This window comes from Salmo trutta, chromosome 31 (assembly GCF_901001165.1).
Source record: "Salmo trutta chromosome 31, fSalTru1.1, whole genome shotgun sequence".
Lineage (NCBI taxonomy): Eukaryota > Metazoa > Chordata > Actinopteri > Salmoniformes > Salmonidae > Salmo > Salmo trutta.
The window spans coordinates 44,933,523-44,960,999 of NC_042987.1; the positions used below are offsets into that span (position 1 = coordinate 44,933,523).

The window sequence follows — 27,477 nt, forward strand, 5'->3', positions numbered from 1 at the left end:
TCTAGAGGGGACTTACTGCTTGGTCTCTAGAGGGGACTTATCTGCTTGGTCTCTAGAGGGGACTTACTGCTTGGTCTCTAGAGGGGACTTATCTGCTTGGTCTCTAGAGGGGACTTATGTGCTTGGTCTCTAGAGGGGACTTATCTGCTTGGTCTCTAGAGGGGACTTATCTGCTTGGTCTCTAGAGGGGACTTATGTGCATTATCTCTAGAGGGGACTTACTGCTTGGTCTCTAGAGGGGGCTTATTTGCTTGGTCTCTAGAGGGGAATTATGTGCTTTGTCTCTAGTCTAGACCAAGCAGATAACTTATTTGAGTATTTTCTAATCCTGCCTAGAGTATAATGTGACAGAGGATGGCTGGCTGGAGTTTGGAGGCTCTCAATATTTCTTTAATACTGAACTGCTGGCCATGGAGGGCGCCAGACACTACTGTCAACAGAGGCATGGGGACCTTGTTGTTATCAACGGACTAACAGAAAATACATTTCTGTGGAAAAAGGTAAACACCTATAGTTTCGCTATAGTCCTGCCTTCAAACACGTTGGCAGAGCTATATACACCAGTGGTGTAAAGTACTTAAGTAAAAATACTTTAAAGTACTAGTTAAGTACTTCTACTTCACTACATTCCTAAAGAAAGTGATATGTTTTTTACTCCATACACTTTCCCTGACACCCAAAAGTAACATTTTGAATATTTAGCAGGACAGGAAAATGGTCCAATTCACACACTAATCAATCCCTGGTAATCCTTACTGCCTCTGATCTGACGGACTCACGGAACACAAAGGCTTCGTTTGTAAATTATGTCTGAGTGTTGGAGTGTGCCCCTGGCTATCCGTAAATACAACATTTTTGCTTAATATAAGGAATTTGACAAATACTTTTGATACTTAAGTATATTAAAAAAACATACTTTAAGACTTTTACTCAAGAAGTATTTTACTGGGTGACTTTCATTTTATATTAAGGTATCTTTACTTTTACTCAATTATGACAATTGGGCAATTTTCCCACCACTGATATACACTGAATCCACAAAACATTAAGAACACCTTTCTAACATTGAGTTGCACCCCCTTTTGCCCTCAATTCGTCGGGGCTTGGACTCTACAAGGTGTCGAAACGGACGGTAGCCCATGTTGACTCCAAGACAGCTAGTTCCTAATGTTAATTGCTCTTTTTTCAGATCAATAAAAAGCGTTTGGGAAACCATTACATCGGGCTAACAGTTGATCTTGATCGCTCTTTCGGGTGAGTATAAAACGAGTAAAAGAAGATTATCAAACAAATAAAAATACCTTTTTTATATCACTTCTAAACTAGTGGTGTCAAACTACTGTTCTATTGCTGCATTCATGAAATTTTAGAAACTCTGAAATACAAGTCAATTTAAAAGGCCCTCCAATTGGAGACTTTTCAGACATGCTGAACTCTGACGTCACCTACCAAGAACATAACTTGACAAAACATTATTTATCCAAATCAATTTATTTGGACCTTTTTTTAACACTATAATTTGGATGAGAGCGTGATGGCTGCGCTTTTTGTTCATGGTTGACGTAGCTACTTAGACATTAGCCAGTTGGCGTTCTCAGCCAGGTCAAAGCATGTGAATGCACACAACTCATTGCTCCGTGTTTAGAAGTTGTATTTCCGAACATTCCGGCATGTCATGAACGCAGCATATTTTCTGTGTATTGTCCGTGTTCTTTCTGTGTTCTATGTCTTGTGTGTTCTGAGTTCTTGTGTTCTGAGTTCTGTGTTCCATGTTTCGTGCAGAGGAGAAGCCACGGCAGGGCCAGGCTGGGCAGAGGCCCTGCCAGATTGAATACTGGCCCACCTAATAAGGCTGGCTTAAAAAATAAAAATTGAAATAAATGATTTTGATTTGTTGTTTGTATTGCTTCCTGACTTATCAGAAATGTTGAAAAATGCAGTGGGTTCCAGGGATACCCCACCACCATACACATACAGCTCCTTCAGAAAGGATTCATATCCCTTGATTTATTCTTCATTCTGTTGTTACAGCCTGAATTCAAAATGGATTAAATAGTATTTTTTCTCTCACAAATCTACACACAATACCCCATAATGACAAAGTACAAACTTGTTTTTATAAATGTTTACACATTTATTGAAAATGAAATACAGACATATCTCATTTACATAAGTATTCACACCTCTGAGTGAATACATGTTAGAATCACACTTGGCAGCGATTACAGCTGTGAGTCTTTCTGGGTAAGTCTCTAAGAGCTTTCCACACCTAGATTCTGCAACATTTGCCCATTATTCTTTCAAACATTATTCAAGCTCTGTCAAATTGGTTGTTGATCATTGCTAGACAACCATTTTCAGGTCTTGCCCTAGATTTTCAAGTAGATTTAAGTCAAAACTTTAATATCGGCCACTCAGGAACATTCGCTGTCTTCTTGGTAAGCAACTCCAGTGTAGATTTGGCCTTGTGTTTTAGGTTATTGTTCTGCTGAAAGGTGAATTCATCTCCCAGTGTCAGGTGGAAAACAGACTGAACCAGGTTTTCCTCTAGGATTTTGCTTGTGCTACGCTCCATTCCATTTCCTTTTATCCTGAAAACCTCCCCAGTCCTTAACGATGACAAGCATACCCATAACATGATGCAGCCACCACTATGCTTGAAATATGAAGAGTGGTTGTCACGATCGTCTAAAGGAGTAGACCAAGGCGCAGCGTGGTTAGAGTTCCACATGTTTAATAAATATGAAACTCACCAAAACAATACAGATGAAAACGAAGCGTGACGTTCTGGGCTGCTCACAGGCAGCTACACAAACGCAAGATCCCACAAAGCACAGGTGGGAAAAGGCTACCTAAGTATGATTCCTAATCAGAGACAACGATAGACAGCTGCCTCTGATTAGGAACCATACTCGGCCCAAAACAAAGAAATACAAAAACATAGAAAAAGAACATAGAAAGCCCACCCCAGTCACACCCTGGACTAAACAAATAGAGAACAAAACCCTTTCTATGGCCAGGGCATGACAGTACCCCCCCCCCAAAGGTGCGGACTCTAAAGGGGAGGGTCCGGGTGGGCCTTCCTTACGGCGGCAGCGTGACAGTGGTACTCAGTGATGTGTTGTATTGAATTTTCCCCAAACAAAACACTTTGTATTCATGACAAAAAGTTACATTCTTTGCCCAATTTTTGCCAAATTACTTTAGTGCCTTGTTGCCTTATTTTTTTATTCAGTAAAGGTTTCCTTCTTTTCACTATATCATTTAGGTTAGTATTGTGATTGTTGATCCATCCTAAGTTTTCTCCAATCACAGCCATTACACTGGTTTAATGTCACCATTGGCCTCATGGTGAACTCCCTGAGCGGTTTCCTTCCTCTCCAGCATCTTAGTTACGGACGCATGTATCTTTGTAGTGACTGGGTGTACACCATCCAAAGTGTAATTAATAACTTCACCGTGCTCAAAAGGATATTCAATATCTTATGTTTTGTGTTCTGAGTTGTTGTGTCCTGTGTTTTGTCCAGCTGGATGGACGGTTCCCCAGTAGTATTCCAGAGATGGGACAACAACCAGCCGGACTTCAGGAACAATGATGAGAACTGTGTTGCCATGGCTAGCTACATTGGTGAGCTAAAGATGAGATGAGGCCCAAAAAAATCCTCTCTTATAAGAACTTCCTTTGAGTTATTTTCATTCTGAATCTTGGGGCTGGTTACCACATAACTCAATGGCATGACTAGGACTACTATAACTGTGTGTTCAGGTTTCTAGCATGACTATAACTGTGTGTTCAGGTTTCTGGCATGACTATAACTGTGTTTTCTGTGTGTTCAGGTTTCTGGCATGACTATAACTGTGGCACTGAAATGAAGTCCATCTGTGAGAGGAGTGGTTCCCCCCCAGTGAACAGCACCGTGCCCCCTACTGCCCCCCCCACAGGAGGCTGCCCCCCGGAATGGATCCTCTACCAGTCTAAGGTCAGTAAGAGGAGAGAATGGATCCTAAGGTCAGAGATCAAAGGTTACACAGGAGGAGTGATATAATCATGATTATGTGATATGTTAAATGTCTTTCACATGAAAACAGACGATACAGTTTTACAACATGCTTTGAGAATGGAAGTCTAACTCAATGTGTTTGCCTATAATCAATCAACTTGATTAATTGCTTATTGATTTGTTTATAGTGCTACAAACTGACTGGATATCGGGTACCTAGAACCTGGCTCGAGGCCAGATCGTTCTGCCAATCCATGGGAGCTAACCTGGCATCCGTCACCAATAGGCAGGAGCAAGGTGAGATTATTTTAACCTCTATGGAGCTGCTCATGCTGTCACAGACTCTATAATGACACAGATATAAAGATGAGTCCTCTATCTATCTCTATGGTGCTGCTCATGCTGTCACAGACTCTATAATGACACAGATATAAAGATGAGTCCTCTATCAACCTCTATGGTGCTGCTCATGCTGTCACATATGCTATAATGAAACAGATATAAGGATGAGTCCTCTATCTATCTCTATGGTTGCAGCGTTTCTGACGACCCAGATGACTTCTGGTGCTACTGACCTGTGGATTGGACTGAGTAACTTAAACCGGGACGCGTTTGTTTGGACCGATGGCCAGGCAGTCAAATACTTAAACTTCGATTTCATGAAGGTACGCATGTACACACATTTACCTAAGCAATGAGGGCCGAGGGTTGTGTTCCACGGCCAATATACCACAGCTGGTCGTAGGCATGACGACCAAGCAGACATTTACACATTTAAACATAAACAAAACATTCACATAAGACATAATCAATGTTCCCGCCTAAACTGCAGAGAAGCACGAGATTGAACTTCACTCACCTTTCTCTAGTTTTCCTCTTCAGTTAACAGTCTTTCGCTCTACTGTGGGAATTGTAATCGAATAAGCACAATGTTAGCCAATTTTAATGTAAAATACCGACACAAAACGAACTATGCAAGACTTAGTATGCAAAACTAACTGTGCAAGAGATATGAGTAGGATTCTATTGACAGGCAGGACTCAGCCTGTACTCTACACAGACCGGTGCCACATTACCAATCAGAGCTGCAGTAGGCCTATATGCAAATAGCCAATGCCATATATGGATCTGTGCCGTTCACTGTGTTTAGGCTACAGTACGAGCGGTCGTTTGTAGATGCTCTTGTGTTGAGATTAAAGTGTCTGAAGGACAAGTGGATGAACAGGTTCATGTCAAGTCCTGCATTTCTCATGGAATGTAGGCCTATATTGAACACCACACATTGGCTGCTAGTGTAGGCTGAATGATAGAACAGCTACTTCCATGTTAAAATGTTATGGAATGCATTTTTCTCCATTGTTTTAGATGGTCGGTTGTAGATGCTGTTGTTCTGAGATCAAAGAGAGAGCTACATGTAGCCACCTGTGTATGTTTTGCTAGTTAGCTAGTTATTAGCCCAGTTCTAGCTCATTTCCAGTCAACAATTTCAATAAGCATTTCTCTACGTCTGGCCATGCTTTCCACCTGGCTACCCAACCCCGGCCAACAGCTCAGCACCCCCCCTGCTTCTCCTTCACCCAAATCCAGACAGCTGATGTTCTGAAAGAGCTGCAAAATCTGGATCCCTGCAAATCAGCTGGGCTAGACAATCTGGACCCTCTCTTCCTAAAATCATCCGCCGCCATTTTTGCAACCCCTATTACAAGTCTGTTCAACATCTCTTTCGTATCGTCTGAGATTCCTGGAGATTGGAAAGCGGCCGCGCCATCCCCCTCTTCAAAGGGGGTGACACTCCAGACCTAAACTGTTACAGACCTATATCTATCCTGCCCTACCTTTCTAAAGTCTTCGAAAGCCAAATGAACAAACATATCACCGACCATTTCGAATCCCACCATACCTTCTCCGCTATGAAATCTGGTTTCTGAGCTGGTCATGGGTGCACCTCAGCCACGCTCAAGGTCCAAAACGATATCATAACCGGTATCAATAACAGACAGTACAGTGCAGCCATCTTCATCGAACTGGTCAAGGCTTTCGACTCTGCCAATCACCGTATTCTTATTGGCAGACTCAACTGCCTTGGTTTCTATAATGACTGCCTCCCCTGGTTCACCAACTACTTCTCAGACAGAGTTCATTATGTCAAATCAGAGGGCCTGTTGTTTGGACCTCTGGCAGTCTATATGGGGGTGCCACAGGGTGCAATTCTCGGGTCGACTCTCTTCTCTGTATACATCAATGATGTTGCTCTTGCTGCTGGTGATTGTCTGATCCACGTCTACGCAGACGACACCATTCTGTATACATCTGATGCACATCTTTGGACACTGTGTTAACAAACCTCCAAACGGGCTTCAATGCCATACAACACTCCTTCCGTGGCCTCCAACTGCTCTTAAACGCTAGTAAAACGAAATGCATGCACTTCAACCGATCGCTGCCCGCACCCGCCCGCCCGGCTAGCATCACTACTCTGGACGGTTCTGACTTAGAATATGTGGACAACTATAAAAACCGCAGTGTCTGGTTAGACTGTAAACTCTCCTTCCAGACTCACATTAAGCATCTCCAATCCAAAATTAAATCTAGAATCGGCTTCCTATTTTGCAACAAAGCCTCCTTCACTCATGCTGTCAAACATACCCTCGTAAAACTGACTATCCTACCATTTCTTGACTTCAGCGATGTCATTTACAAAATAGCCTCCAACACTCTACTCAGCAAATTTGATGCAGTCTATCACAGTGCCATCCATTTTGTCACCAAAGCCCCATATACTACCCACAACTGTGACCTGTATGCTCTCGTTGGCTTCTCCTCGCTACATATTCGTCGCCAAACCCACTGGCTCCAGGTCGTCTATAAGTCTTTGCTAGGTAAAGCTCTGCCTTATCTCAGCTCACTGGTCACTATAGCAACACCCACCTATAGCACGCACTCCAGCAGGTATATTTCACTGGTCATCCCCAAAGCCAACACCTCTTTGGCCGCCTTTCCTTCCAGTTCTCTGCTGCCAATGATTGGAACGAACTGCAAAAATCACTGAAGTTGGAGGCTTATATCTCCCTCACTAACTTTAAGCATCAGCTGTCAGAGCAGGTTACCAATCGCTGCAGCTGTATATAGTCCATCTGTAAATAGCCCATCCAACCAACCAACTACCTACCTCATCCCCATATTTGTTTTGTTTTCCTGCTCTTTTGCACACCAGTGTCACTACTTGCACATCCTCATCCTCATCTGCATATATCACTCCAGTGTAAATCTGCTAAATTGTAATTACTTTCGCCACTATTGGCCTATTTATTGCCTTACCTCGTTACGTCATTTGCACACACTGTATATAGACTTTTCTATTGTGTGATTGACTGTATGTTTTGTTTATTCCATGTGTAACTCTGTGTTGTTTTTGGTCGCACTGCTTTGCTTTATCTTGGCCAGGTCACAGTTGTAAATGAGATCTTGTTCTCAACTGGCCGACCTGGTTAAATAAAGGTGAAATAAAAATAATAACAATGGGGCAGTGGTTTCTTCCTACAAAAGTACAAAATGTGTGCATTTCTGGCCATCTTTGAAAAGCCAGTCAGGTAAAGAGCTTTTTTTATATCTTAAAGGGGCGGTGTTGTATTTTGAGACGATCTTGAATAAGCTAAGTAGCCAATAGGCAGAGGGTAGAATAATTTGTATGATTCTATGTAATAATTGTATGGGAATAATAACGTAAGATGTTTCTGGCATCAAACAACACATTCAGTCACCACCTTGTCTGAAGGACAAGTGGATGAACAGGTTAATGTCAAGTCCTGCATGTCTCATGGAATGTAGGCCTATATTGAACACCACACATTGGCTGCTACTGTAGACTGAATGATTGAACAGCTATTTCCATGTTAAAATGTTATGGGATGCATTTTCTCCATTGTTTTTGATGGATGGCCTCTCTGGTAGGCCTACATTATGATCAAAGAGCCAGAGTTGCCTCCTTGTCCACTGTTAAAACTGTAACTTAAAGCAGGTACAGCCTCAGTGTTCACAGTAAAACTGTAACTTAAAGCAGGTACAGCCTCAGTGTTCACAGTAAAACTGTAACTTATAGTGGGTACAGCCTCAGTGTTCACAGTAAACGTGCGCTGGAAGTTGGACACCATTTTCACAACTTTCAAGTTTGTGCAAAGCAGACCTTAAATTTGCTTAGTGGTGAAAATTGAGTAAACATTTGACATAATATACACATACATTACAGCCTGGAACACTGTTTGGCACATTGGACATGATGTATGAGTTTAATTTGCTCATTTTATCCCTAAACCAGTAATGTTTCTTAATAAATACCCCTAATATGTCATATTTTGTTTCTTAATTGTAGAGACGGTCGCAGATGTTCCCATGGCATCACTATCGTCAGGTAAAGTCCCTTTAAACTTTAAGTAAACACAGAAGTACACACACAGGACCTAGTGAAGGTTTACACCCGCTTCGCACAGTCTTCACATTTTGCTGCCTTAAAGTTAATTAAAAAAGGAATTAAATTATGTTTTTTTCTGACAGATCTACACAAAACTATTCCACATATTCAAAGTGAAAGAAAGTTGGAGAAAATGTTAAATTCATAAAAAAAAAGAATGTATTGTTTGTGTGTGTCTTCACATCCCCAGAGTTCATACTTGGTGGAAACACCCCAGAGTTCATACTTGGTGGAAACACCACAAAGTTCAAACTTGGTGGAAACACCCCAGAGTCCATACTTGGTGGAAGCCTTTTTGGGGAAGGTGTCAGGATCAAAAGACATTACTTGAAAAGAGCCCAGGTAAAAAAGAAAAGGAAAGCTTACCTCCATCTTCTGAAAACCCTGGGACTATCCCAGGGACAAGAAACCCTGGGACTATCCCAGGGACAAGAAACCCTGGGACTATCCCAGGGACAAGAAACCCTGGGACTATCCCAGGGACAAGAAACCCTGGGACTATCCCAGGGACAAGAAACCCTGGGACTATCCCAGGGACAAGAAACCCTGGGGCTATATCCATGGAAAAGAAACCCTGGGGCTATCCAGGGACAAGAAACCCTGGGACTATCCCAGGGACAAGAAACACTGGGACTATCCCAGGGACAAGAAACACTGGGAGTATCCCAGGGACAAGAAACCCTGGGACTATCACAGAGACAAGAAACCCTAACCCTGGGACTATCCCAGGGATAAGAAACCCTGGGGCTATATCCATGGACAAGAAACCCTGGGGCTATCCAGGGACAAGAAACCCTGGGACTATCCCAGGGACAATAAGTCCTGGGACTATCCCAGGGACAAGAAACCCTGGTACTATCCAGGGACAAGAAACCCTGGGACTATCCCAGGGACAAGAAACACTGGGAGTATCCCAGGGACAAGAAACCCTGGGACTATACCAGGGACACGAAACCCTAACCCTGGGACTATCCCAGGAAAAAGAAAGCCTGGTACTATCCCAGGGACAAGAAACCCTGGGACTATCACAGAGACAAGAAACCCTAACCCTGGGACTATCCCAGGGACAAGAAACCCTGGGGCTATATCCATGGACAAGAAACCCTGGGGCTATCCAGGGACAAGAAACCCTGGGACTATCCCAAGGACAAGAAGTCCTGGGACTATCCCAGGGACAAGAAACCCTGGTACTATCCAGGGACAAGAAACCCTGGGACCATCCCAGGGACAAGAAAGCCTGGGACTATCCCAGGGACAAGAAAACCTGGGACTATCCCAGGGACAAGAAACCCTGGGCCTATACCAGGGACACGAAACCCTAACCCTGGGACTATCCCAGGAACAAGAAAGCCTGGTACTATCCCAGGGACACAAAACCCTAACCCTGGGACTATCCCAGGAACAAGAAAGCCTGGTACTATCCCAGGGACAAGAAACCCTGGGACTATCCAAGGGACAAAAAACCCTGTGACTATCCCAGGGACAAGAAACCCTAACCCTGGGACTATCCCAGGGACAAGAAAGCCTAGGATTTCCCAGGGACAAGAAAGCCGGGGATTATCCCAGGGACAAGAAAGCCTAATTGCAAACATTTGAATGCTAAATACACGCCAGAATGGCTTTCCAATAGGTGTTGAGTGCTCCTGAATGGTCCAGTCTCAGTTCTGACTTTAATCTGCTTAAAAAAACAGGAACAAAGTTTGAATATTGCTGTCCATCAAAGATTTCCAACAAAATTTGGATTAACAGGTTAATGTCAAGCCCTGCATGTGTTTTTCAAAAGTCTCATGGAATATAGGTCTATATTGAACACCACACATTCGCTGCTACTGAAGACTGAATGATAGAACAGCTATTTCCATGTTAAAATGTTATGGGATGCATTTTCTCCATTGTTTTTGATGGTAGGCCTCTCTGGTAGGCCAACATTATGATCAAAGAGCCAGAGTTGCCTACTTGTCCACTGTTAAAACTGTAACTTAAAGCAGGTACAGCCTCAGTGTTCACAGTAAAACTGTAACTTAAAGCAGGTACAGTCTCGGTGTTCACAGTAAAACTGTTACTTAAAGCGGGTACAGCCTCAGTCTTCACAGTAAAACTGTAACTTATAGTGGGTACAGCCTCAGTGTTCACAGTAAAACTGTAACTTATAGTGGGTACAGCCTCAGTGTTCACAGTAAACGTACGCTGGAAGTTGAACATCATTTTCACAACTTTCAAGTTTGCGCAAAGCAGACCTTAAATTTGCTTAGTGGTGAAAATTGAGTAAACATTTGACATAATATACACATACATTACAGCCTGGAACACTGGTTGGCACACTGGACATGATGTAGTAGTTTACTTTGAGTTTAATTTGCTCATTTTATCCCTAAACCAGTAATGTTTCTTAATAAATACCCCTAATATATCATATTTTGTTTCTTAATTGTAGAGACGGTCGCAGATTATAATATCGGAATGGCATCACTATCGTCAGGTAAAGTCCCTTTAAACTTTAAGTAAACACAGAAGTACACACACAGGACCTAGTGAAAGTCTACACCTGCTTTGCACAGTCTTCACATTTTGCTACCTTAGAATTAAGTCAAAAAGGACTTCAATTATGATTTTTTCTGACAGATCTACATAAACCTATTCCACATATTCAAAGTGAAAGAATGTATTGATTGCGTATGTTTTCACACCCCAGAGTTCATACTTGGTGGAAGCCTCTTTGTGATAGGTGTAAGGATCAAAAGACATGACATGAGCAGAGCCCAGGTAAAAAAGAAAAGGAAAGCTTACCTCCGTCTTCTGAAATCCGTGGGACTATCCCAGGGACAAGAAACCCTGGGACTATCCCAGGGACAAGAAATCTTGGGACTATCCCAGGGACAAGAAAGCCTGAGACTATCCCAGGGACAAGAAACCCTGGGACTATCCCAGGGACAAGAAATCTTGGGACTATCCCAGGGACAAGAAAGCCTGGGACTATCCCAGGGACAAGAAAGCCTGGGAATGTCCCAGGGACAAGATAGCCTGGGACTATCCCAGGGACAAGAAAGCCTGGGAATGTCCCAGGGACAAGAAAGCCTGGGACTATCCCAGGGACAAGAAAGCCTGGGAATGTCCCAGGGACAAGAAAGCCTGGGACTATCCCAGGGACAAGAAAGCCTGGGACTATCCCAGGGACAAGAAACCCTGGGACTATCTCAGGGACAAGAAACCCTAACCCTGGGACTATAACAGAGACAAGAAAGCCTGGGACAATCCAGGGACAAGAAAGCCTGGGACTGTCCCAGGGACAAGATTGCCTAATTGCACACATTTGAATGCCAAAGACACACCAGAATGGCTTTCCAATAGGTGTTGAGTGCTCCTGAATTGTCCAGTCTCAATTCTGACTTTAATCTGCTTAAAAAAACAGGAACAAAGTTTGAATATTGCTGTCTATCGAAGATTTCCAACCAAATTTACTGTGCTTGAAGAGTTTTGACAAAAACAACGGATATATGTCGCGCTAAGAGTTGTGGTAAGTTGGTAGAATCTTATTGGAAATGGTCCACAGCTGTAATGGCTGCCTAAGGGGCTTCCACCAAGTAGTAACTCTGGGGGGGTGAAGACGTACGCTGTCAAGACATCCTCATTTACTATTTAATATATTGTATACACACATTTATACACAAACACAGATATCCACACACACCCACCGACACGCCTACTGTACATATGTTTAGATACATATTATTCTGAAACACATTGACTAAATCCCCATCGTTTACATATTATACTGAAACACATTGACTAAATCCCCATCGTTTACATATTATACTGAAACACATTTACTAAATCCCAGTCGTTACATATTATACTGAAACACTGTCTAAATCCCCATCGTTTACATATTATACTGAAACACATTGACTAAATCCCAGTCGTTACATATTATACTGAAACACATTGACTAAATCCCCATCGTTGACATATTATACTGAAACACATTGACTAAATCCCCATCGTTTACATATTATACTGAAACACTTTGACTAAATCCCTGTCGTTTACTTTGCTTATTCCATCTCTAGAACAATGTCTTAATAAACACCATTTGGTTTTCAAATTGTAGAGGTACATGGATATGCTTTCCTCTCGGGCTAGTCAGGTAAGATCCATTTAAACAAACTATCACAATTCAAAATGAGAAATACACACAATAAATCGGATATAATAATATATTAAAAATGTATTATTTAAAGTGTTAGCCTTACATTTTGCTCAAAGCTCTACTATATGACAGAATTAAGTCTGTGACTGTGAATGTTGTCCATTATTGATAATCTTTGTCTCACAGTGTGCTGTGATGGCCAGTTCCTCCTCCATCTTGGGAAAATGGGAAACCAGGTCCTGCATCAACACCTACGGCTTCATCTGTCAGCGCAAAGTTGGTGAGCAAAGACATTCTTCTATTTCCTCTTCTTTCTTTCTCCTCCTTCTCCTCTTCTTTCTCTCTCATCCTCTTCATCCTCTTCTTCATCCTTCTTCTCGTCTCCATCCTCAGCCCTCTGATTTGTAATGTGACTAAGTGTTGCTCTGCCCTCCTAGACTCAGGCATCCCAGTCCCGGCCCCGACAGTGTTACCTAGAGGCTGGGTGAAGCTGGCCAACGACTCTTACAAGGTGCTGCCCCAGAACTGTACATGGCCCGAAGCCCGGATGCAGTGTGAGGCTGAGGAGGGCCAGCTGGCTAGCACCCTGGATGAACTGTCAGCAGCCTACCTGGAGCTGCAGGCTCTGAAGCTGCAGACACCACTGTGGATTGGACTCAATAGGAATGAGGTACAGTACAAGCTGTATCTTCAGGTGCCACAGACTCCTCATCAGAATAGGCAGGTTATTGGTACTGCTGGATTCTGGGTGAAACTTTGAACACTGCTATACTAGAGACATGATGGATCAGAAGTAATACTATAGTATCTGAGGGGTGATAGAGAATGGTTGTTACATCAGAAGTAACAAGGTGCTTCTACATCTGCATTGCTTGCTGTTTGGGGTTTTAGGCTGGGTTTATGTAGAGCACTTTGTGACATCAGCTGATGTAAGAAGGGCTTCATAAATAGAATTGATAGAAGTTAATGGTTATCTGTAGGAGCCAGATGGCTTTGGAATGTTCTGGGTGGACGGGAGGAAGTCACGTGACTGCTGTAGGGGATACGGGTGGGTTTCAACCACAGGGTCGTCTACAGCACCACAAAACGGTGTTCCTCTGAGATGAAGCCTAGGTGTTCAGATTGTCAGGAAAAGCTAGTGTACTGTAATATAACATGGTGTTCAGATTGTCAGGAAAGGCTAGTGTACTGTAATATAACATGGTGTTAAGATTGTCAGGAAAGGCTAGTGTACTGTAATATAACATGTTTTTATGCCAACGCGACTTACAGTCATGCGTGAAAACATTTTGGTATGGGAGGTGCCAGCAGGAATCAAACCCATGATAGTGAAGTTGGAAGCGCCATGCTCTACCAACTGACTTACAGCTGTAGTGGTTTGTCTTTTCAGACACAAGGCTACTTCAGGTGGATGGACGGCTGGCCCTTGAGCCTGGCCCGGTGGGCCCCAGGCGAGCCCAGCAGAGACCGGCCCTGTGTCTACCTGGATGTGGAAGGCACCTGGAAGACAGCCCTTTGTAACCACACCTACCCCACTGTGTGCAAGCAGTCCACAGGTGAGACAGTCACTGAACCCGGTGTGTTAGTAGTCACCAGGTGAGACAGTCACTGACCCAAGTCTGTTAGTAGTCACCAGGTGAGACAGGTACCTACCCCAGTGTGTTAATAGTCACCAGGTGAGACAGTCTCCTAACCCAGTGTGTTGGTAGTCACCAGGTGAGACAGTCACCTACCCCAGTGTGTTAGTAGTCACCAGGTGAGACAGTCACCCACCCCAGTGTGTTAGTAGTCACCATGTGAGACAGTCTCCTACCCCAGTGTGTTCGTAGTCACCAGGTGAGACAGTCACCCACCCCAGTGTGTTAGTAGTCACCAGGTGAGACAGTCACCTACCCCAGTGTGTTAGTAGTCACCAGGTGAGACAATCACCTACCCCAGTGTGTTAGTAGTCCCCAGGTGAGACAGGTACCTACCCCAGTGTGTTAGTAGTCACCACGTGAGACAGGTACCTACCACAGTGTGTTAGTAGTCCCCAGGTAAAACAGGTACCTACCCCAGTGTGTTAGTAGTCCCCAGGTAAAACAGGTACCTACCCCAGTGTGTTATTAGTCCCCAGGTAAAACAGGTACCTACCCCAGTGGGTTAGTAGCCCCCAGGTAAAACAGGTACCTACCCCAGTGTGTTAGTAGTCACCAGGTGAGACAGGTACATACCTCAGTATGTTAGTAGTGACCAGGTGAGACAGGTACCTACCCCAGTGTGTTAGTAGTCACCAGGTGAGACAGGTACATACCCCAGTGTGTTAGTAGTCACCAGGTGAGACAGGTACCTACCCCAGTGTGTTAGTAGTCACTAGGTGAGACAGGTACCTACCCCAGTGTGTTAGAAGTCCCCAGGTGAGACAGGTACCTACCCCAGTGTGTTAGAAGTCCCCAGGTGAGACAGGTACTTACCCCAGTGTGTTAGTAGTCACTAGGTGAGACAGGTACCTACCCCAGTGTGTTAGTAGTCACCAGGTGAGACAGGAACCTACCCCAGTGTGTTAGTAGTCACTAGGTGAGACAGGTACCTACCCCAGTGTGTTAGAAGTCCCCAGGTGAGACAGGTACCTACCCCAGTGTGTTAGAAGTCCCCATTTGAGACAGGTACTTACCCCAGTGTGTTCGTAGTCACCAGGTGAGACAGTCACCCACCCCAGTGTGTTAGTAGTCACCAGGTGAGACAGTCACCTACCCCAGTGTGTTAGTAGTCACCAGGTGAGACAGTCACCTACCCCAGTGTGTTAGTAGTCCCCAGGTGAGACAGGTACCTACCCCAGTGTGTTAGTAGTCACCAGGTGAGACAGGTACCTACCACAGTGTGTTAGTAGTCCCCAGGAAAAACAGGTACCTACCCCAGTGTGTTAGTAGTCCCCAGGTAAAACAGGTACCTACCCCAGTGTGTTATTAGTCCCCAGGTAAAACAGGTACCTACCCCAGTGGGTTAGTACCCCCCAGGTAAAACAGGTACCTACCCCAGTGTGTTAGTAGTCACCAGGTGAGACAGGTACATACCTCAGTATGTTAGTAGTGACCAGGTGAGACAGGTACCTACCCCAGTGTGTTAGTAGTCACCAGGTGAGACAGGTACATACCCCAGTGTGTTAGTAGTCACCAGGTGAGATAGGTACCTACCCCAGTGTGTTAGTAGTCACTAGGTGAGACAGGCACCTACCCCAGTGTGTTAGAAGTCCCCAGGTGAGACAGCTACCTACCCCAGTGTGTTAGAAGTCCCCAGGTGAGACAGGTACTTACCCCAGTGTGTTAGTAGTCACTAGGTGAGACAGGTACCTACCCCAGTGTGTTAGTAGTCACCAGGTGAGACAGGAACCTACCCCAGTGTGTTAGTAGTCACTAGGTGAGACAGGTACCTACCCCAGTGTGTTAGAAGTCCCCAGGTGAGACAGGTACCTACCCCAGTGTGTTAGAAGTCCCCAGGTGAGACAGGTACTTACCCCAGTGTGTTAGTAGTCACCAGGTGTGACAGTCTCCTACCCCAGTGTGCTAGTAGTCACCAGGTGAGACAGGTACATACCCCAGTGTGTTAGTAGCAGGGCGGGACGGATCCTATCTGTAGTTCCCTATTCAGCGCCATAATCCCATACGCTAGTTTCTTCCAGAGAGGAGATCCTATTGGTGGATCCCTGTGCAGTGCTGTAATCCTATTGGTTGGTTCCCCCATAGCCGTCCCGCCCACGGCCCCGCCCCAGTACCCCGGGGTATGTGTCCAGGAGGAGGAGGATATCAGCGGTAGGAACAGCCCCTGGTCCTGGTTGCCTTTCCGAGGTCACTGCTACAGCTTTGTCATTAACGACGTCAGGTGGGCCGACGCCTCCACCAGCTGTATACGTAAAGGTAGGAGGAGCCTCAAAACCAAGGGTGTGTCAAAAAATGCCGCCCTATTGAATACCTGTGATTTCTGATAAGATGACTTGGCAGGAGAGAGACGAGACTTGAGCCCATGTAACACATTTCATTCAGAACTCTTCAGGGTTCAAAATGCCAGATTTGATAGCAAGTTTCATCTTAGATCCAAGGGCATAGTACTTAGTGCACCTTCACTATTCCCTACATAGTGCACTACTTTTGATCAAGGCCCCATGCGGGGTACCGTTATAAAATGGAGCAAATTTGGACGGGGCCCATATCCCATTCTCTAACCCTTCTCCTCCAAGTGTGTACTGGTTGACTGGATTGGTGGAAGAAAGGTGTTTCAGTGTGTGTCCCACCTATCTAATGATGTAGGACACAGACTGATACACCTATCTAATGCTTTTACATCCTGGCGTGGAGTGAGATGGTGAACGCTTCAGGGAGAAAAGGAGACAACTGGAATTGGGATCCAGTATTCCATGAACTGTGCACTTCTTTGGACAGAACAAACCGTAAAGAAAGTAATTGGAGAAGCATTAATACGAATATTGTGTGTGAAGGGGCGTCTCTGGTGAGCATCGAGGATCCTGCCGAACTCCGCTTCATAAAGAGCAACCTGGAGTTTCTGAAAGACAGCTACTCTTCCTTCTGGATAGGCCTGTTCAAAACACACCTAGGTAACTACCAATCCTTCTAGATAGGCCTGTTCAAAACACACCTAGGTAACTACCAATCCTTCTAGATAGGCCTGTTCAAAACACACCTAGGTAACTACCAATCCTTCCAGATAGACCTGTTCAAAACACACATCGGTAACTACCAATCCTTCCAGATAGGCCTGTACAAAACACACCTAGGTAACTACCAGTCCTTCTGGATAGGCCTGTACAAAACACACCTCGGTAACTACCAATCCTTCCAGATAGGCCTGTTCAAAACACACCTAGGTAACTACCAATTCTTCTAGATAGCCCTGTACGAAACACACCTACACTTTTATAATAAAAAGGTTCCAAAATGGTTCTTCGGCCGTCACCATGGGAGAACCCTGGTAACAGCCGAATAGCTCATTTAGGTTCTAGAAAGAACCTTTTTCTGTAAGAGTGTAGGTAACTACATGACTAACAACAGACCCTGTTGCAGGTCAGTGGAAGTGGCTGGACCAAACAGTGCTGGACTACATTAACTGGGCAAAAGGACAGCCTCAGGACTCTCCCTATGACTATGGATATATTCAATCCTCCGATGGGACCTGGAGCACTGCCTCCAGTTGGGCTGATAAACCATACATCTGTAAGAAGCCCAAAGGTGAGACAGACCTTACATCTGTAAGAAAGACGAGGGTGAGACTGACCATACATCTGTAGGAAAGACGAGGGTGAGACTGACCATACATCTGTAGGAAAGACGAGGGTGAGACTGACCATACATCTGTGAGAAAGACGAGGGTGAGACTGACTATACATCTGTAGGAAAGACGAGGGTGAGACTGACCATACATCTGTGAGGGGAACGGCACCTCCGTACCTTCAGGCTCTGATCAGGCCCTACACCCAAACAAGGGCACTACGTTCATCCACCTCTGGCCTGCTCGCCTCCCTACCTCTGAGGAGGCACAGCTCCCGCTCAGCCCAGTCAAAACTGTTCGCTGCTCTGGCGCCCCAATGGTGGAACAGGCTCCCTCACGACGCCAGGACAGCGGAGTCAATCACCACCTTCCGGAGACACCTGAAACCCCACCTCTTTAAGGAATACCTGGGATAGGATAAAGTAATCCTTCTACCCCCCCCCCCCCAAAAAAAGATTTAGATGCACTATTGTAAAGTGGTTTTTCCACTGGTTTTCTTAAGGTGAATGCACCAATTTGTAAGTCGCTCTGGATAAGAGCGTCTGCTAAATGACTTAAATGTAAATGTAGGAAAGACGAGGGTGAGAGGGGAGCACCATGGCACCATGTATCTATTACAATATCCACACAACTTTCTTTCTCACTCCATAGTGTAGTGCACAAATGAATGTCAATAGAACTATAGGAAATGAAGGCCGTGATGAAGAATTATTTGAGCAATTAGGATAATAGACAGTAGATAGATAGATAGTTTACCTGGTTAAATAAAGGTGAAATAAACAAATAAATAGACAGTGTTAGACCTCTTAATAATACCTTGTTAATAATCCTCTCTGTTCCACCTCCAGTTCTACCAGAAACACCACCAACACAAGGTGAGTCATGAATGAATGAGCCGATCAATCAACCAACCCAACCATCCACCCGTCAACCCATCATCCATCCTTCAATCAACTAATCAATCAATCAATCAATCAATCAATCAATCAATCAATCAATTAGCCACTCTGTCGATTGACCACTCTGTCGATTGACCTCTCTGTCGATTGACCACTCTGTCGATTGACCACTCGGTCGATTAACCACTCGGTCGATTAACCACTCGGTCGATTGACCACTCTGTCGATTAACCACTCTGTCGATTAACCACTCTGTCGATTAACCAATCAGTCATATCAGTCAAACAATGATAGCAGTACTGTAATATTTATTCCTGTGATCCTGCAGTGTCTCTGAAGGGAGGTCACAGGCGTGTGTATTCAGGCCTGGCAGTGGTGGTGATATTGGCTACCATGTGTCTGATGGGCCTCACAGCCTTAATGCTCTACAAGAAGATCGGCCGTCCCCTGCCCTCCTTCACCAACCCCCTGGGCTTCAGCGCAGGCCGGAGTACCTTTGACAACCCCCTCTACACGGAGCCCGTCACCGAGGTCGAGCCCAGCATGGTGGACACTAGCCAGCTGGTCAACCATATGGAGGCTCAGCCAATGATCCCTTTGTGATTGGGGGGAGTCAAGGGGGGAGTCAAGGGGGGAGTAAGGTTAAAGATCTAACCCAGGTTAGGACAAGTCATATTTACGTGCAGAAGCTTTCGAAAATAATAAACAAATTCATTAGACCAGCACTGTTAAGAACTAGCTTCAGTCTATGGGTATCTGCTAGCATGAATTAGCGCAATGACTGGAAGTCTATGGGTATCTGCTAGCATGAATTAGCGCAATGACTGGAAGTCTATGGGTATCTGCTAGCATGAATTAGTGCAATGGCTGGAAGTCTATGGGTATCTGCTATCTGGAAGGATTGGTCATTGCGCTAATTCATGCTAGCAGATACCCATAGACTTCCAGTCATTGCGCTAATTCATAAAAATGAAAAGCATCCGGGTGCTCTGCCACCGCCGTCGCCGAAGCGACGGAAGGGGAGACATTAACTTCTCTGGGCTACGTGGGACGCTACCATCCCACCCACGGTTCACACTATTCAACAGCCAGTGAAATTTCAGGGCGGCAAATTCAAAACAACAAAATCTCATAATTCAAATATCTCAAACATACAACTATTTTACACCAATTTTAAAGATACACTTGTCCTTAATCCAACCACATTGTCCGATTTCAAAAAGGCTTTACGGCGAAAGCATAAAGTTAGATTATGTTAGGACAGTGCCAACACAAGAAAACAACACAGCCATTTTCCAAGCAGGAGAGGGGTCACAAAAACCAGCAATACAGCTGAAATTAAGCACTAACCTTTGACAATCTTCATCAGATTACACTCCTAGGACTCAATGTTACACAATACATGTATCTTTTGTTCGATAAAGTTCATATTTATATCCAAAAACAGCATTTTACATTGGCGCGTGATGTCCCGAAAATATTTTGCCTCCAATACTGCTGGTGAATCAGCAAAATTTTAAAAAAAAATACTCATCATAAACATTGATAAAATATTAAACTTTTATTCAAAGAATTATAGATAAACATCTCCTTAACGCAACCGCTGTGACAGATTTAAAAAAAGCTTCACGGGAAAGCACACTTTGCAATAATCTGAGTACTGCGCTCAGAAAAATACATCAGGCAATACAGATACCCGCCATTTTGGAGTCATCTAAAATCAAAAATAGCATTAGAAATATTCCCTTACCTTTGATGATCTTCATCAGAAGGCATTTCCAGGAATTCCAGGTCCACAATAAATGTTGTTTTGTTTGATAAAGTCCATAATTTATGTCCAAATACCTCCTTGTTGTTTGCGCGTTCAGTAAGCTACTCCAAATGTAGGAAGCGCGCCAAAAATTTCACGACGAAAAGTCAAAAAAAGTTATTTTTACGTTCGTAGAAACATGTCAAACGTTGTATAGCATCAATCTTTAGGGCCTTTTAAACATAAAACTTCAATAATATTCCAACCGGATGATTCCAATGTCTTGAAAAACGTTATGGAACACAGCTACCTCATCACGTGAGTGCGCACCACTGATCTCATGTCATTTTCTGAGTCACCAACTTCCCGGCCTTCTTGTTCACTCTCTGTTCACTGCAAAAGCCTGAGACAAGGTTCTAAAGACTGTTGACATCAGAGAGAATAAAGTAGACGGCATCGGTCAAAATCGTGATTTATGACCCTATGTCCGGCTGGGGCGTACATGCCCAAATAAGGGCATCCGGTCAGGACATCCTGGCGGGAAGGTGTCACGTGGTTAGGGTCATATAGTTGCATCCTGTTCTGTCACGTGTTAGAGTGTGTTATTTTATATCTATATTGCATCTATTCCTTTGAATTTGTCATGATGATTGATGTGTAGGGTCCTCGTTGAGCTGGAAGGGTTGTGTTTGAACATTTCAAAGAGGATGGCCCCCACACCCCACCTATTTTATTGCTCTTAGGGTTGTTGTCTATGAATTAGGAATGTCCGGGGGGCTGTGTTGGAGGCAGACGTCTTATAAATAAGCCCCAGACACACATGCGGCCCCAGAACACTAAACAAGATTTGAAAAATAAAACCCTGAACATTAAACTGAAAATTATGTCTCCTAGGCCAATTCTCGGGGTACTATGCGCCTCTTGTCGCGAACCCAATGATAAAAGCATCGAGGATCTTTGGGTTGATGCCCCAGAATGTTTTAAAGCATTTTTGGATACTAGTGATGGCCATATGACTTATAGTTCAAACCTGAGAATTCAACGGTGAAGTTTTTCACAGACAGCGGCCCCAGCCTCCTTTATCAAGCAAAACCCGGGAGTTTTTGTTCTGCACTGCGTATGAGAGAATGGCTTAAGATATGGCTAGCGCTCTGTCAAATTGAACAGGCCCTGAGTTGTACAAACGTGCCAGGCTATGCATTGGAAGAGCTTGTGGGAGGTCGCAATATTTGAAAGCCATACGGATCTCTTCAATGGCTTATAGCCCCGACTCCAAAGTGACAATTTTAGCATGTGAACAATTTGATAGTACAAATGCGACGAAGTCTGTCAGTTCCTATGTATTTTCCAAAGCCTGCAAGGATGTGAATTTTTTTATGCTTGTGTTTAGCTTTAAATGGAGGGATTACCCTATATTCATAACCCTGATGAATAAGCTGGACAGTCTTTTCCAAAATCGTGAACAATTACGTCGATGGCCGCTTCTATCCTTAAGACACACGGGCGAGAGTCTACATGCAAGACATATGATCTATCCCTGGAGTGAAAACTTACGGAGTCTTGACGCTGGGGAATTGGAAACTGACAATGGTGGGGTTCAGTGACAACCATTTAACCAGGGGGACCTTTATCTGTAAGAAAGGAACAGTAAAACAAAATGTTTTTTAAAAGGTCTGTACTAAATATTATGAATTAAATAAAGGGTTTTAAAGCTACCCCTTAACGAACGGGAATCTGTCATTTCTCTCTCGCCAGGGTCTGTCGCGGAGAAATGCAATGTCTTATTTTATACGAATAGTCTTTCCTACAACAACATGTTAGAAACATTAAAGGTTATTAAAAAGTGTAGTACTGTGCCCGGTAATGGTTGCTGACCTGCTGTACAAACATTGTTTATACATAAAAAACATTAAGGCATGTTACAATATTGCACAGTAAAACATTTTAAGTGATTATTGCATGTTTAAAAAGGTCTGTACTAAAGATTTACAATTAAATAAAAGGTTTTAAAGCTGCATCTCACCTTTAACGGAGGGACTATGCATTTTCGAGCCATCTCCAAGCATGGCCCGAAGAAGAAAAAGATTCCGGAACGACGTGTGCGTGCGCTGGGGGTTGTGTGCGTGTGCGTGAGTGTGTGTGTTTCAAAACAAAAAGGGGGGTGTGTCTCTGCATGGGTGGCTTTTTGAAACCAGAAAAAGTGTGTGTGTGTGAGTTTGGTTAAGAATTGGGCTAGGCACTTTCAATTTTATTACCACACAAGCCTTTCAAATACGTATTTATCTCACCCCCAAGGATGTGGGGGGCTAAAAAAAAGTCAAAAAGCCCAGGCATAAGATATCTTGTCTAGACGACCTCCTAAGGGTTTAAAACATATGTTATTTTCTAATCAGCGCCCCCTAAAGCTGTGCTATGAGGCATAAATATACTGCTCAAAAAAATAAAGGGAACACTTAAACAACGCAATGTAACTCCAAGTCAATCACACTTCTGTGAAATCAAACTGTCCACTTAGGAAGCAACACTGATTGACAATAAATGTCACATGCTGTTGTGCAAATGGAATAGACAACAGGTGGAAATTATAGGCAATAAGCAAGACACCCCCAATAAAGGAGTGGTTCTGCAGGTGGAGACCACAGACCACTTCTCAGTTCCTATGCTTCCTGGCTGATGTTTTGGTCACTTTTGAATGCTGGCGGTGCTTTCACTCTAGTGGTAGCATGAGACGGAGTCTACAACCCACACAAGTGGCTCAGGTAGTGCAGCTCATCCAGGATGGCACATCAATGCGAGCTGTGGCAAGAAGGTTTGCTGTGTCTGTCAGCGTAGTGTCCAGAGCATGGAGGCGCTACCAGGAGACAGGCCAGTACATCAGGAGACGTGGAGGAGGCCGTAGGAGGGCAACAACCCAGCAGCAGGACCGCTACCTCCGCCTTTGGGCAAGGAGGAGCAGGAGGAGCACTGCCAGAGCCCTGCAAAATGACCTCCAGCAGGCCACAAATGTGCATGTGTCTGCTCAAACGGTCAGAAACAGACTCCATGAGGGTGGTATGAGGGCCCGACGTCCACAGGTGGGGGTTGTGCTTACAGCCCAACACCGTGCAGGACGTTTGGCATTTGCCAGAGAACACCAAGATTGGCAAATTTGCCACTGGCGCCCTGTGCTCTTCACAGATGAAAGCAGGTTCACACTGAGCACATGACAGACGTGACAGAGTCTGGAGACGCCGTGGAGAACGTTCTGCTGCCTGCAACATCCTCCGGCATGACCGGTTTGGCGGTGGGTCAGTCATGGTGTGGGGTGGCATTTCTTTGGGGGGCCACACAGCCCTCCATGTGCTCGCCAGAGGTAGCCTGACTGCCATCAGGTACCGAGATGAGATCCTCAGACCCCTTGTGAGACCATATGCTGGTGCGGTTGGCCCTGGGTTCCTCCTAATGCAAGACAATGCTAGACCTCATGTGACCTCATGTGGCTGGAGTGTGTCAGCAGTTCCTGCAAGAGGAAGGCATTGATGCTATGGACTGGCCCGCCCGTTCCCCAGACCTGAATCCAATTGAGCACATCTGGGACATCATGTCTCGCTCCATCCACCAACGTCACGTTGCACCACAGACTGTCCAGGAGTTGGCGGATGCTTTAGTCCAGGTCTGGGAGGAGATCCCTCAGGAGACCATCCGCCACCTCATCAGGAGCATGCCCAGGTGTTGTAGGGAGGTCATACAGGCACGTGGAGGCCACACACACTACTGAGCCTCATTTTGAGTTGTTTTAAGGACATTACATCAAAGTTGGATCAGCCTGTAGTGTGGTTTTCCACTTTATTTTTGAGTGTGACTCCAAATCCAGACCTCCATGGGTTGATAAATTGGATTTCCATTGATTATTTTTGTGTGATTTTGTTGTCAGCACATTCAACTATGTAAAGAAAAAAGTATTTAATCAGATTATTTCTTTCATTCAGATCTAGGATGTGTTGTTTAAGTGTTCCCTTTATTTTTTTGAGCAGTGTACAATATCGGCAGACCGAATATGTCGAGACACCCGCCTGTGGTTTTTGGGTCTCTAGACATTCGGGAGTACTTTATATGACCCTTTTATGCATACAGGATATCGCCCGAAAAATGGCACCCCCCCAGCTCTGTAAACTCATTGCTGAATAGTGAAACTAGCCAGTCTGTACGAAAGGCTAAAACGCAACATCAGCCCAACAGCCAGAAGAGTTATCTGCCCAGAACAGCTAAAAGATCATCGATGAATCCGTCCTAATGGAGCTTTCTGAAGGTGAGTTAGTGAAAATAATATATTAGATATGTAGGTTAGATTTTTTCAGGGAATTGTTTGGATATAAAACCGCCGTGATATGGTTTGTTAAACGGGGGACAATGATTTTTTAGGTATGTATTTCAGGCCAAATGCACGTGTTATTATAAGTTAAAGTGTATATATTTCATATAAATACCTGTTAATATTATCTAACGTCTGTATGATACCCAGAGGCTACCTGGGCATAATTGCTTGGGAACCAACAGCGTCTCAGAAGCAAACTGCGCCCGTTCCTATACATAACCCTTCACCTTCACACTATTTTCGACGTAAGTCCAAAAATAAAATCCATAATAATATTTATACATTTAAAAAGCAAAAAGTGGGCACCCTATTTTAAAAAGCTATTTTTGTGTTTACAGCAGACAGCCAACAAACAGGGGTACACGATGCAATAGGGACTCTGAACGACTTCAGAGGAACAGATGAAACAGATGCTATTCTACGGTTTTGTACTAACGGGCCTTACCCTAACTCCAAACACCAGCCAACAGCCCAGAACCGCGGAGCTAATAGATCATCTGTGAATCCATCCTCATGGAACTTTTTTTGAAGGGGAGTTGAATATTCAAGGTGATGTTTGTATATAGATATATATTATTTAAGAATAATAGGTATTCATTCTTGGCATTTACATGTATGTTTTTAAAGAAATGAAGGCTATTTAACCATTGAACCATAGTTTTTCATTTATACAGTTTTGTAAACAGTCGCTTCTGCCCTCTTAGGGTCTATCTGACCCGCTTATAATATCAAACCTCTCAGACTAGAAAGTATGATTAAAAAGTATGACTAGAAACTATGACAACTATGTTCAAACTGTGATTAGAAACAATAATTTGAAACTACGACAAACTGTGAGCAAACTATGATAATAAACTATGAACAACTATGAAGCCAGGGATGTGTGTGTGTGTGTGTGTGTGTGTGTGTGTGTGTGTGTGTGTGTGTGTGTGTGTGTGATAATCTATTATTTAAGTGTGTAATATTACTCTCTCTCTCAATGTATACCAAAGTAGCAAATATGTAGCAACGTTTCAACATTCGGTATTGCAACATTTATGAAAGACAATGACATACAATTTTAGGCAATTATCAATATAATGTGTTACATAGTGTGCAGCTGTGTTACATTTAGGTAATATATTCTCTCTCTCTCTCTCTCTCTCTCTCTCTCTCTCTCTCTCTCTCTCTCTCTTTTTTTTTTAAATTCAAGCTGCTTTATTGGCATGAAACACATTGTGTCAATATTGCCAAAGCAACAATGTATACAATATACATTGTAATACAATTATAAACAATAACAAATAATAATATAAAATGGCAGTAAATAATAATACAAAATTAAACATAAAAATAATAACAATAAAATAGTAGTAAAATAATAGTAAAATAGTAGAATGTAATAAATATAAAAATATAAATATGGAAAATGAATCTATAACTAACTTATAACTAAATAACGGTCATCTTCACCATTACATCAGTACTACAACTACTATCATCATTACCACTACTACTATCACCACCATCACTAAACTGTTAACATTACTACCCATACCACTACTACTACCATCACCATCACTAAACTGTTATCATTACCATTACTACCCATACCACTACTATTTGGAATGATAAACAACAATAATAATAGAAATAACAATAACAGTAATAACAATAATAGTAATAATAAGTTACTGCTTACTATGCAGATGTTATTATTCAGTGTACCTCAGGCTATGGCAGGCAAATACATATTTGGCTGCAAGAGGAGCCATTGCTCCTTCGCCCATGAGTATTTTTTGTTTTTCCTCTGGGTTTAATAAGTTCAAATTTGGAATAAATGTAGTCATTTCTGTAAATAAGGAATCTCTTTGTGAGGAATATTTATCACAGTAAAGGAGAAAATGCATCTCTGTCTCTACCTCCCATGTCGTGCAGTGACCACATACACGCTCCTCTTTGGGTAGCCATGTCTTTTTATGTCTGCCGGTTTCTATTGCCAATCGGTGGTCACTCAGCCTGTACTTGGTAAGGATCTGTCTCTGCTTCGTATCTCTGACAGAGTAGATATAATCAGCCAATTCATATTCTCTGTTTAGGGTCAGATAGCAATTTAGTCGGCTTTGGGTTTTGTTTAATTTTCCAATGTTGGAAATACGAGTCCTTTGATTGGTTCATGATTTTGTTTATTTGAATTCTTTCTTTTGAAGCAGTGCTGGTGTCAGCTTGGTTGGTGAGGTCCAACACCAGCTGACTGAGAGGCCTCGTTTCTGGGCTCAGCTCTTGGGTTTGGAGTGCTTTAAATTGCAGACTTGAATTTGGACTTGAATTTAGATTTAAAATCATCTTTTAATCATCTTTTCTGTATTTTCATTATTACTGGAAAGCGGCCCAATTCTGCCCTACATGCATTAGTTGGTGTATTTCTCTGGACTTGTAGGATTTTCCGACAGAATTCTGCATGTAGGGCTTCAATTGGATCTTTGTCCCACATTTTAAAGTCCAGTTTATTGAGTGGCCCCCAAACCTCACTTCCGTAAAGAGCTATTGGTATGATTACACTGTCAAATATTTTGGTCCAAATTCTAATTGGGATGTTGATTTTGAATAATTTCATTTT

The 27,477-nt window shown here is 43.5% G+C and overlaps 1 protein-coding gene and 1 long non-coding RNA gene across 3 annotated transcripts in view; both read left to right on the top strand.

The window, feature by feature from the left end:
- The window catches only part of LOC115170263 (macrophage mannose receptor 1-like), a 58,159-nt gene extending 38,660 nt beyond the window's left edge, over nucleotides 1-19,499 (top strand). The window contains exons 17-33 of one of the 2 annotated variants that reach the window (XM_029726674.1): nucleotides 337-500; nucleotides 1,190-1,254; nucleotides 3,528-3,628; nucleotides 3,838-3,980; nucleotides 4,190-4,298; nucleotides 4,539-4,666; nucleotides 8,371-8,409; nucleotides 10,904-10,948; nucleotides 12,578-12,613; nucleotides 12,803-12,896; nucleotides 13,054-13,286; nucleotides 14,007-14,172; nucleotides 16,339-16,509; nucleotides 17,088-17,204; nucleotides 17,671-17,835; nucleotides 18,724-18,750; nucleotides 19,103-19,499. In XM_029726674.1, the coding sequence (XP_029582534.1) occupies nucleotides 337-500; nucleotides 1,190-1,254; nucleotides 3,528-3,628; nucleotides 3,838-3,980; nucleotides 4,190-4,298; nucleotides 4,539-4,666; nucleotides 8,371-8,409; nucleotides 10,904-10,948; nucleotides 12,578-12,613; nucleotides 12,803-12,896; nucleotides 13,054-13,286; nucleotides 14,007-14,172; nucleotides 16,339-16,509; nucleotides 17,088-17,204; nucleotides 17,671-17,835; nucleotides 18,724-18,750; nucleotides 19,103-19,377 (2,078 nt within the window). In that variant the 3' untranslated portion in view covers nucleotides 19,378-19,499. The remainder of the gene's footprint in view (nucleotides 1-336; nucleotides 501-1,189; nucleotides 1,255-3,527; nucleotides 3,629-3,837; nucleotides 3,981-4,189; nucleotides 4,299-4,538; nucleotides 4,667-8,370; nucleotides 8,410-10,903; nucleotides 10,949-12,577; nucleotides 12,614-12,802; nucleotides 12,897-13,053; nucleotides 13,287-14,006; nucleotides 14,173-16,338; nucleotides 16,510-17,087; nucleotides 17,205-17,670; nucleotides 17,836-18,723; nucleotides 18,751-19,102) is intronic. The other variant, XM_029726675.1, reaches the window with a different exon arrangement.
- Nucleotides 19,500-24,502: 5,003 nt separating this feature from the next.
- On the top strand, nucleotides 24,503-25,750 carry LOC115169271 (uncharacterized). Its single transcript, XR_003870834.1, has 2 exons — nucleotides 24,503-25,123; nucleotides 25,217-25,750. It is a non-coding gene; the product is annotated as an uncharacterized LOC115169271 (long non-coding RNA).
- Nucleotides 25,751-27,477: the final 1,727 nt, after the last annotated feature.